This window comes from Cuculus canorus, chromosome 4 (genome assembly GCF_017976375.1).
Source record: "Cuculus canorus isolate bCucCan1 chromosome 4, bCucCan1.pri, whole genome shotgun sequence".
Lineage (NCBI taxonomy): Eukaryota > Metazoa > Chordata > Aves > Cuculiformes > Cuculidae > Cuculus > Cuculus canorus.
In genome coordinates, this window is record NC_071404.1 from 38,552,027 (window position 1) to 38,568,417 (window position 16,391).

Genomic DNA, 16,391 nt, shown 5'->3' on the forward strand with positions numbered 1-16,391 from the left:
TTACTCTGTAGACTAAGGTGCAAAAATGCTAATTTATTGCTAGACTGCAGCGTCCAATTTGCATTCCAAATCAGACTGCAGAGCTCCCCAAATGAGTAGGTGCCCTCACATTGTATTTAACCTATGCTTTTCCCAAGGAAATTCATAACAGTATGTGTATTTATGTGTGCTTCCTCACATACAGACCGGCATGCGATGCTTCACCATTTTAAGAACATCTGTTTTTTTTAATAGGGATTTGAAACGTACAGCTAATTTTGGATATTAGAAATCAGAAAAAAAAATGTACAGGTGCTGTTTTAAATCTCTGAACTGCCCCTAGATTACTGCTTACTGTGACACTGGTTAAAAATGTATAAGATGCATATAATTTGCAGCTACTGATGTAATGTATTAAATTGTGCTTGCATGTGTGTATGAACACACAGTTGCATTAAAAAATGGTACTGTCATAAAGTTATCTTGTAGAATATTATAAGGGTAATAGCATACCTTTGTTGTTAGTTCAAGATGATACAGATATATGAGAAGGAGGGAAATGAAGAGTCATATTATTCTTAAATGTGCTGATACAAGCGGAGGGGGGAAGGGGAGGGGGAGAGAGAAAGACAAGTAATACAGCATAAAGAACCCACAGGCATCTGGGCTTTCCCACTTCAGTAGCAAATAGGGGGAATTATGGGTTGGTGGTCTGCTTCCCGTTAGGAGGACACCCCTCCATCTGTTTTCAGTACAGCCGTTTCCAATTTATAACACAGATTTCAATACAAACCTCAATTTCTTTTCTCCATTTTATATGCAAAGTGAGGCTTATGAATTGGTGTCATTGCCATAAGGGCTCAGACCAAATTTCCCCCCAAAATTTGCAGGGTGTTCATTTGAATACCTGCTTACAGTGGTACACAATGGGCAGCTTTGAGGAGAAAAATTGATAATCTTCACGGAAGAGTAATTTGAATGAAATTACACTTGACAGCCTGTCTCCAAGCAAACAAGGAGAGTGAGGGAGCCTTAGCTAAGCTCTGAGGACTTGCCTAAGCCTCTGCTGTTGGAGCTTCCCAGGGAAAAAAAAATCCACACTTTTTCCTACATCTGACTGAAGCTTTTGATTAATTCTCTGTAGCTGTTTCTAGTGAAGAAGGGTAGCCATGGAAGAAAATATGGAAGAAGGACAAACACAGAAAGGTACTGTGATAAAATTGCTTTCTATTTGCAAGGAAAGAATTATTTTGCAGTTCCTTATTTGCTTTAGCAGCGTGCTGTAAGGTTAGTGAATATCCTTATGTGGCAGATGGGGAAAGATTGGGTTTTTTTGCATACCATTTACTTCATTTGTCTCTCTGCAATAACACTTAGTATTAATATAGTGACTGTCATCTGATATCTTAGAATCTAAATAGCAAATTTTACATCTATATCAATAATACTGCAAGCATTTAATGCAGCCTGCTTCCCAGACCAGTCTTTGTTAACCTTCATTTATTTCATGTTTTCACGCTTGTCTAGCTGGGTCAAGGGAGTCTAGTGCGAACTATGAGAGAGCTACTCACACAATATTTGGAGCTGGTTGCAGTTGGCTATCTAACAATGTAACCAGTATTTACACCTTGAATGAGAGTCCAGACTGAACAAAGACATGGGGTATATTTTGTGTATATATATATATGCAGTATTGAGATTTCCTTCAGCTTTTTTTTCTGCTTTTGTTTCGTGATGTGTTAAAGCAGCCTTGCCACAGTTCTAATATTTGCATTGTAGAAAATTTTGCTGAAATTCATTTTGCACATTGCAGCTGAAATTGATTTAGCAAGATGTACACAGCATGTTCAGAGCATTTCTGCTCCACTCTTTCTGGTCAAATTGAACCTAACTGAAAATCATGAGATGTGTTAGCACATAAAGGTGCTATTTAAAATTATTACAGACTGTTTATTAGTTTGTAAACCTCTGAGATATACAGCTTCTAGTCTTTTCAACCAAGCTGTTATTCTGTACAAGAGACATTACAGTAGTGAAAGGAACCAAGATTTTTTTCATTTGATTTTACTGCAAGCACAAATGGTAATCCTAGTGATTTTTTTCCAGATTAAACCATATGCACATTTCATTTTGTATCTATTTTGTATTCATTTCCATTTTTAGGAGGATTTGGGAACTCACTAAATGATTTAATAAAAAAATGCCTCTAAATGCATATTTTTCTGCAGTGATGACATATTCTGTTTTTCTGTTCCCTGATCAGTATGCTTTCTACATATAAATGTCATACTTTCTCATTAGAAGTGACCCATTTAGACAGAATGCAGTTTTGAATTGTTTATTGTCTTCACTTGATCTAGATGCACAGTAGAGAGTCATGAGAAGACTAAAGGAGGGTATATATGCCCCTTCTGTGTGTATACGTACTTATGTTTATAAATAAATAGGTTAGTATCTTGTTTGTGATTTCAGCAGTTTCTTCGGTTTAATTTTATTATTTGCAAATAACAGAAATGTTAGGAACATACAAGACATTTCAGTTTGGGTTTTTTTTGTGAAGGTAAAATCAGTACTTTTATTGTATGGGTCAAATTATTTGGTGTGCTTTACATTTAGAAATTGGAGGCATGCTTTTTTTTAAAGTCTGAATGCATTTTTTCCTTCTTTAACAAGTGAATTGAACCGTTTGACCACTGAATCAAAATACGTCATTGTTACTGAATGTTGTTGCCTGAAGAAGCAATGTGAAATTCAAAATCTCTACATTGTTATGAGAGAAAAAGAGAAAAAAGTGAATAATTTTGTATATTAAAAGAACATGCTGTTATTGATAATCTGTGTTCTCAGTGTTCATATAATAAGCAAATGAATTACCAATAGGCACTCAAAATGACGTGGTTAATAGCGTGATTACAGCAGCTAACACTACTTTACCCCCACCCCCTTTTACAATGCCAGGTGTTCAACCTTTTTTTTCCCTTCAGTGGTCATCAGACAGTGACAGGAGAATGTTATGAGCTCACAAATTATATGTATTTTTCCTTATTGGTGTGGAAGGGATGCTGCTTAGTTGCTGTGACCAGACCTGTGAACCTGTCATGTCAACCTGCTGTGTTCCCACTTCGGATTATGACAACTTTCAAAATTTATTTAGAGTAGAAGAAAATTTGCAGTGTGGGAGGAAAATGAAAAAAATATTTCCCTTTTGATTTTTTGGGGGATGCTTAAAGCAGATATTGGAATTATGATGAAGTATAGGGATGATTATGAAATCATGGATCTTTTAAGGTTTATACTTCACATTTAAAACTATTGACTAGTATTGGTATGACTTGGTACTTCTCTTTCACAGTTCCTGATGTTTATTGCTTTCCTTTAGCATGGTCTATATATTATGTGTTTAATTGATATCCCTGGTATAGTTCCAGGTCACCTGGACTAGTTTTTCTAACCGTAGTGTCCCAGCAACTTCAATTGTAATTCATATATTCTAATTTTCATCCTTCTGCCATCTTGAGTGGAACTGTTTCTTTCTTGCTTGCTTGCTTTCCACAAAATGAATGGGAGTATAAATTGTCACTGCTTATCAACTCCTTTGCTCTTCACAGCAGATGCTTTGAACCTCCCACTGAACAGCATTACGTCTTGCTAGCAGCCATGATGGGACTGAGTAGTTTCATATTGATGCATTTCATAAATATGAGAAAGATGGCTCTAATAAGATGTTTGCGGGTTTGAAAGTCTTGTTATTTCAGAGACTTTTCTGCAGAAAGATATAAGTGCAAACATAGTTCTTACCATGGTGGTTCCAAATCATGACCTCTGCCTTACACAATCTTTGTACATTCTAGTGTTTAATACCTATGATTTGTTTATTGGAAAATTGTCAGCAGGGAAATATATCACATCTGTTTTCTGAAAGAAAATTACTAGAAACTTTATAGTTTGAAGTAATGATTGGAAAACAGAAATTGCCATCCCTTCACCCTCCCCCTCCGCCCCTGTCTCTCCCCCCCCCAATCCGGTTCTTTCTATTAGCCTTGGAAAGTGTGGTTTCACCAGTAAATTGAGATAATGCTGTTGTTGGACAGTAAAGCTGTAGATATTGAAAGCAAGAATAATATATATTAATTTATTTTCAGTTGTAAAGCATTAGAAGTCTTGTTCTCTGCCTCAGCTTCCCTCATGCCCCTCTTTTTTTTTTTTTTTTCCTTAATATCACTTTTTCTTCACTTGCAAGCCAGTACAGGTTGGGGAGGACATTTCAAACGTGTTTTCTACACAATTGCCTGTAGCTTTCCAAGAAATGGAAGTGCATAGAAAGTCTAGCTGAAATGTAGGCTAGATGTGAACACTAAAATAAATTCTAACAAAGTAAAAGTCATAACATCTCAGAAATATTAACTTGTTCACAATTTCCGTAGTACTGACATTATGCTACATGCCTAGAACTGTAAGATACCAAGACCTTTGATTGCAATTTTGCTGTCTGGAAAACCCAAGATAACAAAAGCTTGTAATTTTTTTGACTGGTTTATTTTTCAAAAATGATCAGCTCCACTTAGAATCAGAAGTTTCACTGATGTCTTTAGGGATGTATGCTAATTTTGAGAACCTCATGCATAAATTTACATGTGTCAGTGGTATGTCTCAGCTGCCACTGTTTAAAAAACAATGACGTCAAACTGTTAGCTTTGCTATGTGGAAAAAGATAATTGGTTCAGTCCCTGAAGAACAGACTTTCCTTCCGTGAAAGCACTGAGATTGCAATGATGTCTCCAACCCCAGTCATTTGTCCCAATAGAAAACTTTTCAGAGTGCAGGCAATGTAATTTATTTTGCATTGTGTGGGATTGGCACAGTGGAGTTTGAGTTTATTCTCACCACACAGGTATTTCAGAAAAAAAGAAACATTCTGTAACACAGCAAGGCATACTTATACCATTTGCACTAAATTGAAGATAAATGTGCTTTTATGGTTCCTCCATAACTTCATTTTGTAGTTTAAATTCCTGTATAAAATAAACTCATGCGAACGGATGGAGCATCTGTGTTGGTACTGCAGCAAAGAGGAGGAAAAGCTAATTTTATTTAAGCTCTCTTGACTGTAGTATACCTAACAAACATAGATAAGGTTCCACAGGTAGGACAGGAGAAAAAAAAAAAAGATTGTGACAAGAGATGGTTGAATACTAGAAAATAAATAATGAGTCAGTATTCGGTCTGCACTAGGGACATAAGTGGATCTGCAGCCTATTTTCAAAGCTATTTTGTACGTTCCACAGCATGCCAGTAAAGCACAGCCTTAAGCAGAGTTTTAGAAGAAAGTCATAAGGAGTCTAAGATGCTGTCAGTAATATGTACAAACAGCTTCTACTTCTTCAGCCATGAAAGGTTGAATTGCTTCCTCTTACTTCAGTGATTTTTGGAAAATAGCAGGCTCTGAGTTAGGATACTGCAGACTAGATGAAAGTGGTGATTTTTATTTTACATTAAGAAATAAGCCAACAGCCAAATATTTTAAACTGCTGTCATCTTTTGCAAGTTAATCTCCTACATTTTTTTCTTTACATATAAAAGAGAATGGTTATCCAGTTTCTCATTTGACTATTGTTAGACAGTTGGTTAAAGTAAAAATGAGCAAACCTCAATATTTTGCACTTTAATTTTGTTGGGTGACTATATTTGTAAACAAAGCCAAGGAATTGTTTTCTGTTCTTCAGTGTAAATGCCACACAAAGTGAGAACAATGCATGTATCTTCAGTTAGATTCTTTTTATGTTGTTAGTACTCTCTCTAGTCTTATAGGACCCTTGAAATACAGTCAGTTTTGTGGGTTATTTGGAAACAGTTTTTAAATTTGGCCTTATAGGTGGGAAGTAGCAGACATTTCCTGGTTGATATTTTCCATACAAAACCTGGATTTACAATGCCCGATTCTTAAAGAAAGCCTTGTTGACAGAGGTCAATATTTTTTTTTTCTTTTGGGAAAATATTTTCACTTGTAGTTCCCAAGCTTGTGTTCAGATTGGATTTTACAAGTTTCTTTAGAACTGAGTGGTCTTAACTTTCATTGTGTTTATTGTTGTCTGTTCTTAAAATTGTGTGTGTACAGTAAAAGAGACAGATAAAATACTCACTCACTTAACAATCACTAAGTCATTAAGAGAGTAAATAATTTTCCTTCTTAATCAATGACATATGCAAGTAAATTTTAGCATCTGGCAAAGTATCTCACTATATTGTCTGCTTAATACTCCTCAGTAGTTAATCAATACAGTTTATTAAAGAAAAATGAAATAGCATTCAATACGATTTTGAAGTTAATTGTTCTAATATTGTAAGAGTTATCCTCCTTCATGGAGTAACTACAGACTATCTTACTTAATATTCTTATATTAGGAGCAGTGAGTTCCAGAGCTGTGATTTGAATATAAGTTATTATTCAATACATTAGGCTTTTATTCAGAGATAATGATGTAAATAAATTGTCTTCCTTGCTTATTTGATCTTTAACATTAAAATGTCTGTGTTAATAATAGAAAACTTTGTATTTCTTACAAACTTGGCATCGTGCTAAGCACAGTCATGAAAATCCAGCATTGGTAGGACCTAATTATACTTCTATATATATTCTTAAAGGCCAAAAAATTTTCCAAATGCCCTAAGGCAGATGGACTCCTCAACTCACTGTGTGAGAATTTAAAACTCCCTGGTAATTTTGACACTTATATGTCAATTTAATAAATAAAATATTTAGAAATAATATACATCATAAAAGATATAAATGCTTGGGAAAAAAATGGCTATGTTTAAAGTAGTTATTTATACAAATTCCTGAAAAAATACTGTACCAACAAGCAATATAAACTTATAAAAAGCTTTTTTTAGTTTGTCAAACCTTGAGGGAGATGGTGTATTTTGGGTTTCTGATTACTCTGAAAAGATAAGGTTTTACTATTAGCAAAACAATACAGACAGATCAAGAAAAATTTGATTCAGCTTAGTGCTTATGTTCCTTTTGGAGAAGAATTGAGGGACTGATATATTTAATATAAAAAAATTATGCATTTCTCATAAAACCCCTAAATCCTTTTGGCAATGTGATTTTTCTTAACCTATTTGAGTTGCCTGCAACTACACTAAAATTCAAGATGGAAGAGTGGATGGAATGCTGCTGGCCTGACATAACAATAGTGTTTTCTTTCTTGATGTAATGGTTTTGAACTGTTAATTCTTCCTATATAGAGAGATGGGATTATGCTCTTTCCTTGTAATAGTTTTATGTGAAGGTTTAAGCAGAAAATAAGAACATACCCCACACCTTTTTTTGGCTGTTCTGCTTCAGATTCTAGACAAAGTGTGTGATGTTATAAAAAACATAAAGCACATAAGCACCTGACGGCCATTGGAAAACAGAATGTAAGACGGCCAAAGGTGAATATTGACCTTATAGCAAATATTTTGTTAGTTAATATTCCATTTGACAATTCTGTTTCAGAATACTTTTCAGCCAGTTTATGATACTGAAAGGTAACTGATGATTCCTGCTGACGCCTCATCATGTGGCTGGTTTCTAAGACAGGCCAGCAAGTCCCACATCGATCTGTTGTCATAAATCTTTTGACTGGGAGTAGCAGGGGTGGGGAATTACAGAAACTTCAATTCCAGCATGTAAGGAATGAGAAATAAGTCTTGTAATTTTCCTAGCTGCAGAGAGATCAAAACCAGAGCATCACAATAGTCAGGGTCAAAGATAAACACCAAATAGGTGTTAACTATCAGAACTGTGAATTTTCTAGGGCCTTATGAAGAAACGCTACTGATGCAAAAAATGGCTTAAGTATTCTGTTAGCTTGTCTACACCAAACCTCATCCAATCCAACAGAGTAATCTCCACAAAGCTAAATTTTTTCTCCCTGTCATCATCTGAGACTTCAGTAACACTCCCAAAATTTATACTGTGACCATCTTGGGACAACATTGTTTGAAACAACAGCTGCTAAAATTCCACCAACTACTACTAAGTGCAAGGATTACTCTTCTCTTTACATTTATCATACCACTAGTATTTACACTTGGATGGTTTCTGAAGAATTTCTGTTTGTTTCACATAGTGAAAGTTTCTTTCTTTTTTCCTGTTAGTGAACAACTGTGCAGCAAATGAATATCACAATCAATTTAGTATCAATTTTAAGAAAAATTTTTTTACTAGTGACTTGAGGGCAGCAGTACATTTGCTATATTACTAATTTGCTATTGGTATACGAGAAGAAAAAGTAGCTCTTTGTGACTGCTGTCCTGCTTTTCAATTTTCTGTGGAAGAAATGAATTTATTCTGGGAACACGTAAGATATCAAGTACTGCGTATGTACTAATTAACTCATAGCTGGTGACACACTACTACTCAGTGTGCAGCAGGATGATTTTATATAGGTAAAATTGGACATTGAGGAGGAATTTGAGGGAAGAGAGTATAGAAGCATAGTGAAGTGAGTAAGCAGGGATTGCTTTGCATTAAGGCACAATGGGAAAAAGACTAGAGGTGATTGTGCTGACAGAGGTTAAAGAGAGGCAATATGATGAAAAGAAGAAATGAATAAGCAATATAGCTTGGAAGACTTTCAGAGGGGTTTGGAAGCTGGAAATTCATATGGAAATAGAGGAAGATAATATCGGAGTTAAAAGAGTGAAAGACATTAATGTTTAGTTTTTCAGACAAGACCTACAGAGGGCCTTGAAGGAAGTTTTAGGAGTTTATAAATAAAATGTGTATTTTAAGGTAGAGTGTTTCTAAGTGTCTTCCAAATATTTACATTATAGACTCTAAAGAAAAAAAATAAAATCTCTTATGATGTTGATGTAATGATATAAATGTCAATAATTCTAAACTTAAAAAAGCTCAACTAAAACACAAGTAATATGAACAAGAGTATTACTATATTAATATTTGCAGATTAATCTTCATAGAATCATAGAATCACTAGGTTGGAAAGGACTCATTGGATCATCGAGTCCAACCATAATATTGGTAAATAAAACATTTGAGAACCTTTACATAAAGAGGTATTAGAAGCATATATTCAGAATTTCTTTCTAAAATAGTGAACATATAACTTAAACATATTTTTTTTCTCCCAGGTAAAACAGTAGCCATGCTATGTTCATGGCTAATATGGAAATATTGCTATATTACTATGGTAATAGTGTAACTGTGGACAATTTCTAACTGTTCTGAAGTTATGAGTAGATGAGGGAAAGAAGGAGAGCAAGTTTGGTTTTATCTTACAGCAATGAGAGGTAGGAAAGATTCTCTTAGAAAAAGAAATTATATCCCTTCCTGTTCATGGAAAAGAGTAGTCACATTTGACCTGCTGGCCTAGTTTCTCCGGTGAAGGAAGCTAGTACTGCATACCCTTGCCTAGCAAGGTGATGTAGCCAGTGTGGGATGCTCCACAACGTAGTGAAACCCTCTGCTATGGGAGAATCACCTTAAATTTTTTTCTGTAATTCGTCAAAGCCCGCCACCCCCTGATTTCCCAACAAATCTTCTCTTACTCTATTAAGCATATGCAATACTAAGCAGCTGGCATATTTTTGAATCAATTTAAAAGCCTTTAGAAAACAACCATGGGAAGAGCTTGGGGTGTCTCTTTGCAGCTCCCAAAAGAGGACATGTACTGGATCTGGTCTCTGGGATACTTACGTCTGATATGCTTCCATTTCAGTGGATGTGAGGAACAACTGTGCAGAAGGTGCTGCTGTAACTCAAAGCAGTCAAATGCTTCTGTGCCCTACTTGAGCACAATGTTAAACAGATCGAGTAGCTGCAGCAGAAGTAAGGGAAGACAGTAGCTGCTACTTGGGCACAGGGAGCCCAAATTCAACCTCTCTGACTTTTGGATTAGTCCCTTGTGAAAAACCTTGATTGGTGCCCATGTACATATATTTTTAATGATAATAATAGTAATAGTAATAGCATTTGCATATGACATGAAAGAACTTAGAAAACTTTTAGAGGATATAGTGTTTTCCATAAAGGTTATATACTAATAAAGAGCATGTAGTAAGTTGCTAAGTCACTGTAAATCGTAACTCAATATGTATAACTGAGTATGAAAGTAGATGTCTGAAATTGCCTTGAGAAAGAGACCATTGACTACTGTCAACTGTTTTGTTCATAAAGGTATTCAATTATGTTATTGAATGTTGTATTATTGATGTTCAAACTGAGTAGCTTTAGCGTGAAATGTCTCCCACTTAACATGGTTTGCCTTCGTTCACCACTTGTTGATAAACAACTCCTATATAGAATAAGAGCTTGCATTTCTGGCGAAATGACACAAATTCAATGATTTTTTTTACAGCCCACAGGAAAGATAGGGAGAGACTCTATCAGACAGAAGGGGTAATGGTTTTAAGCTGAAAGAGGGTAGATTTAGATTATACATTAGGAAGAAATTTTTTAATGTGAGGACAGTGATACATTGGAACAGGTTTCCCAGAGAAGTCATGGATGTCCCATCCCGGGAGGTGTTCAAGTCAGGGCTGGATGAGGCTCTGAGCAACATAATCTAGTGGAAGTTGTCTCTGCCCATGGTAGGGTGGTTGGAACTAGGTGAACTTTAAGGTCCCTTCCAAGCTAAAGCATTCTATGATTTACTTTCTCATGAAATAGTTTGAGTATGCTAGATATATAAAATACTTTTCTAGTTTGTTGCAATGCTTCAATATATTAGTACAACAGTCCTCAGAGACTTTCTCAGCCTTCTAATGTCTTACAGAGAAGCTGACTGCTACTTCCGACCAACACACACTTCTAACATTATAACTAAGCACAACCACCCTTCTCCCCCAGCTGTTTCTCACTGTTGTAGGTTGTGGTTCCTTATAAACAACTGCAGATTCCCTTTGTGGTTGTCAGCTATTCAAAAGCATCCTATTGCCATGTTACTTAACTAGGTGGCTGAACTAGATCAAAATGAAACAATGTCTTGTTTTCCATGTCTTCATCATCAGCTTGAGATAAAACTTTTCTTCTATTTACTCTTGACTGTATTTTCTACATAATACTTCCTTTTTGCTGGAAAATTCATAGTCCTAGTCGAGTATTAAGGACCTCTTTCATTCATAGTACTCACTAATTCTGTAGAAAAGAGTAGAGTTGTTTTGGTAAATACATATATTGCTTTGACAAGGTGAGAGAGTTGTTCAGCCTGGAGAAGAGAAGGCTCCTGATAGACCATATAGTGGCCTTCCAGTACCTGAATGGGACCTACAAGAAAGGATGTTTGACATGGCCGTGTAGTAATAAAATGAGGGGTAATGGCTTTAGATTAGAAGAGGGAAGATTTAGATTAGATATTAGGAAGAAATCCTTCATGATGAGGATGGTGAAACACTAGAATAGGTTGCCCAGGGAAGTTATGGATGTCCCTTCCCTGGAAATATTCAAGGCCAGATTGGATGGGGCCTTGAGCAGCTTGGTCTAGTTGGAGGTGTCTCTGCCTATGGCAGGGGGTTTGGAACTAGATGATCTTTAAGGCCCCTTCCAACCCAAACTATTCTATGATTTTAGGATAATATAATGCTTCTAAAATTGTAGACATGTAATTTCAAGTTTTGAAACATCAATGACCAAGGTTCTGAGCCTGCAAAGACTTATATGTATATAATGGATGTTATGCCCTGTGAGTAATTCCATTAGTTTTATAGTGATTTTTCACATAAGCAAAAAATAAGCATGTGCACAGTCTTTAAGATTAAGACTTAACAATGCCTTGGAGTAATTTGCATGTAGCCATCAGGTTTTTGGCAGGAAATCTGTGAGATGATACGATGATGCAATTAGAGTCTGAGACGAGCCTGGAAGAAAGTTAGAATAGAGTTTGTTTATTAGCTGGGTTTTTTTGTTTGTTTTGCATAGTGTGACCGCAGATTAGTATGCTTTCAGTTCTCGTGTGATTGTCTGCAGGTTCCAAGACAATATTATTCTTTTCTTCTTGGCTGTTTTGAATTTTAACGGTTCTTGTTCGTGTTTTTCCTTTGAATTACTAGAATTTGGTTTCGGTTTTGGGCAAGGCTAACTGACCTTCTAATGGTATTAAAAATGTTTTTCTACCGATTGTGCATGTGCTTAAGCCAAGCTGATCAAGAAATTTGCTATGAAGATGAAATTTTGCCCAAGGTAGGCTACTAGTAACCTGCCTTTTCTCTGCAATGTGTTCATGGTCTGCTTTCTAAGACTATGTGGGAGTTTAATTTCATTAAATTCCTGCTGCTAATGCAAGGACTGACACTGGTGTTATACTTCTCAGTGTCCTCTTGTAATGAACTCTAGGTGAGACTTTTGTTCTAATGCAGCTCTGAAGCTGTTTGTTGGTGAGTTGCCTATGTTTTGTGGGGCAGAGTTGAGATGCAGAGCAAGCAGTTTGGCAGAGTGCAGTGATTTGATAAATTCTAAACTGAGGGTCTATTACAAGGCTTTCTGTCCTCACAACGTTCTGAATTCTGACAATGTCTACTGTGAACACAGAAAATGGGTGTTTCTTAGATTTTTCCCATATAAACTGTGCCGTTAAAGTGGAAGAAAAGATACTGTTGTCAGCCACGTGTAGAGTTTGCAGGAGTATCTTCTAGTTTCATAATACTATTCTATCATACAGATAAAGTTAATTAAAAAAAGTACTTATGACGGTGACTATCCTAAACTTCAGCAAAACATATTACTAGAGCCCTGGCATGTGGCGTTAAGGCCAAAAATCACAAGGTAAACTTATTTCAGCTGTTCAGCAGCATATGGAGGCAAACATTTCTCAAAGATGTCATCATTCAAAATTATTCTAGATTTGTGAACATTGTTCACTAGTGAAAACAGTGGAGTAATTATAAACTAGTGGCAAGTAGGTCTTTTAGGTCAGCTGTGTTTATGCTGATGGTTCAGACAAGTTATTTTTCTCCTCCATCCCCATCTGGTACATTAAATATTTAAGACATGGATGAAACTGTTATGGACACTTGGGGTTTTTTATTGGATTTATGGATGTGTTTGCACAAGGAGGACTTTTGCTGTTAACATTTTCTTCATTTTGATCTGGTACACAAGCCAGTACTGTTTGTATTGCCTGTGCTTCCAGCAGATATCCTTCCATTAGTACCTGTCATATCCCTTATAGAAGATGAAAACGTGTACTCTATTACATATCTATTGACAGCAGTAACATTTGAAATCCACGTCAGGCACATCCGCCTTTCTTGAATGGAGTTGAAATATGCAGATTTCAAGACTTTAAAGTAGCTGTATCTAGCTGGGAGTGTGTTTTGTGAGCATTATACATAACGAAAGAGATGAAACATACTGCTCTCTCTTAATAGAAGAGTGTAGTTATCTCTGAGCCTGGGGAGGTACCTTCTGACACACTGTTATCCCTGCTTGTCTGTCTTGGTGTATTCCTCATATTGTTTTATTTTTATTATTGTCTTTTAATATAAATCCACGTAGATTTCATGTATCTGCTGCATTTGCTAAATCAAGTGAGATCCTCTGGGATTTCATTTTTCTCTTTTGATTCTTCTTGCACTCATAATTCCTGATCTTTTTTAAAGTGAGTACAAATTCTGTATTTCAAGCTGGAAAAATGGACTGTCTACTGCTAGAGGTATGACTGTATTGCCACTCAGGAACTACTGATCTGTAATCATTCCTCTAATTTGGGCTACCCTGACAAGGCAGTAGACTTCAGTGTTGCTACAGAATGTGGGGTTTTTATTTCTAAAGGGATAATTTTATCAGGCTTTTTGTAGTCCTTCAGGGACAATGAATTACACAAAGGCCCAAATGTAACAAGCAGTATAAGAGTAGTAGTCATTAAACTAAAATATTGCACTCATCTTTACTGTCCTTAATATGTTAAGCTTTTATTTTTTTTCCCCATAACAGCCTCAATGTGATAAACTGTATAATTTGAAAACTTCCCTACAGAAATGTGATGAAGAATAATTTGACTATGGGTAGTAGAGTTTTTTCAGGTAGGCGTGGTCATGTATGCTGTAATAAATTAAGCTAGTGAGTACTAAAATATAGAATACTTTCATGGAATGAATGTAATGAAACAAATTTTCTCTTTGTAAGTGGGAAAACACATTAGAAACCTCCACGATGATTTGTCCACTATCGTATATATAAAAAACTTTCTAAATTTTTTCATTTTAATAATGTAATATAAAAAAGGTAATTATTTGCATTTACTTTATGCAATTGCTTTGTCTGTTTTTATTTTTTGTCCATTATGACTCATTTTATGAAATTGTTTTTCATTTGTTAAGAAAAATTAAGGAAACACTAGCCTCTTTTCTGAGTCTCTTTATGGTTTCTAGGATAGAATAGCAGTTACTCTGTCAGTGTCACAGTGTTTATTTTAATCCCTGAATTAATTATCTTGGTTGCTAGGCAATTCTACTTCATAGTTTTAATGGAAATGACTAATTCAGTGTGCTCTCATTTCAGAATATGCAATCGTTTGCTTTAAAACTGGAGCTAGATTTCTCTATGACATAATGCTTGACAAATAATCATATTAGTGTACAGTTTTATGACTATTATTAATAAAATATCTGCATTTCTGTTATCCAGTCTTATATTTTTTTGTATTGTTACAAGAAAGCCATTGTAAATCTAAGGTTTTCCACAGAGGCAGAATTCGGTTTTTTGTGTATGTAGGGAATAAATATCTGCTCTAACATCTGTTTTAGAAATCTTTAAAGACAGCTTATGGACCTGATTATATAGTATGTATTTAGAGCTGGTATCAGTTCAGCCTTTTTACATCTTCAGTGGTAATGGTGTAATAAGTGCTACGTGTCTCAGTTGCTCAGCTTGCAAGTACATTCAGCAGGTCTTGCTCATAGCAGTGTAGGGAAGTTCAGAAATAGGTATGAATATTCAAAGGAGTAATAACCATATTATTAAAGAAAACCTAACAGTCTGTAGTTCTGGACTTGTTTATTGGGCTGGAAAAATGTAATGCCTTGGGACAGTTTCTTTAAAGTTTAAAATATTGTTTTCTGCTATTTCAGTATTATTCTTATTTAAGGACAAATATAAATGAAAAATAACGTAATAGATTCCTCAGTATGAGGGTAGTGCAGAAGTGTAGGTCTTGTTTATTTTGTTGATATCAGCTATGCTTTCAGTTCTTCTGAGCTACCCAGCTAGTGAAATACTGTTTTTTTGGCTTGTTATTTCCATTCCACTCTTATGATTCCATGATGGCAAACTATGTGGCTTGGAAATGAATGAAATCCATGTGTTCTGTGGGCCAGAATGCCAATGATGTATGCTAGTAGGCTCTGTGCTCCTGATATTGATTTAAGGTTTATCAGCTCACGTTTCGCTATCCTGGAGCATCATTCTGTATGTCTCATCGCTCTTTATTTTCCTTCTACCTAGTGTAAAGTAAACTTGTCTTCCTGATAGTAGCCACCTTTTTGGCACAGTTAATGCACTGAGAACCACAGCTGATTAGGCTTATCTGAATTTTTTTTTCCATCAAAGACCTAAACAATGAGTTGAATTTTGTCCAGTTCAAAGGCAGAATATCTTATCAAGACAGAGAAGGCTGGGAATGCTATGTATTTTAATGAATCTGAATTAAGTATACAATCCTTGTAGTATCTATTAATACAACTAACTGTGGCAAAATCTTTTAATTGCTGTCTTACAGCTTTAGTTACAGTTGATGTTGGTGTTAGCTAAGCAACAATACTGTGCTATTTTTTGAGCTTTCTAACTGTATTTGAGAGAAAAAAAAAACTTTAAAAATCACAAATTGAAAGTATTTTCAAGACTTTTTTCAAAAGAATAATGGGGTCTGGGGGTGGTGGGGGTGGAAGATAGGTCATTCAGTTGTATTCCTCACAGAACAACGTGCTTTTATTCAACTGTTTGTGTATAAGCTAATAAGGATGGTAGATAACAAGAACGTTGGCCACTGTAACGATGACGTACAATTAAATGAAAAGCTGGATCATTTGTATTGAATGTATTCTTGGGACATCCTCTTACTTTTTGCAAATAAGAGATGGAATAGGCAGCCAAAATTTATGAGATTACATTCATGTTAGTGAGCTCTCCCAGCTCACCATAATCTGTTTTACTAATTAAAGAAAGCAGTACTGAGATGATAGTTTTCATTTTGTGAAACTAGTTTATGAAACTCCTGCAACAGAAGCATAACAATGTTAATGTGGATGAAAGCAAACCCGTAGAGGATATAAAATATATTTCTTAATGAGCATATGCCATAACCCTGGTTCTGTGAGGCAGAACACTTGTATAAACTGTGTAAAATCAAGTGCTTTATTATAATAACATTACCAAATACTAACAAATACGGTAAAAACAACAAAGCAAA

The 16,391-nt window shown here is 35.4% G+C and overlaps 1 protein-coding gene across 1 annotated transcript in view; it reads left to right on the forward strand.

The window, feature by feature from the left end:
• The first annotated feature begins 627 nt into the window (after window positions 1-627).
• GPM6A (glycoprotein M6A) overlaps window positions 628-16,391 on the forward strand; it is a 114,152-nt gene continuing 98,388 nt past the window's right edge. The window contains exon 1 of the mRNA XM_009565691.2: window positions 628-1,185. Within this exon, the coding sequence (XP_009563986.1) occupies window positions 1,149-1,185 (37 nt within the window). The 5' untranslated portion in view covers window positions 628-1,148. The remainder of the gene's footprint in view (window positions 1,186-16,391) is intronic.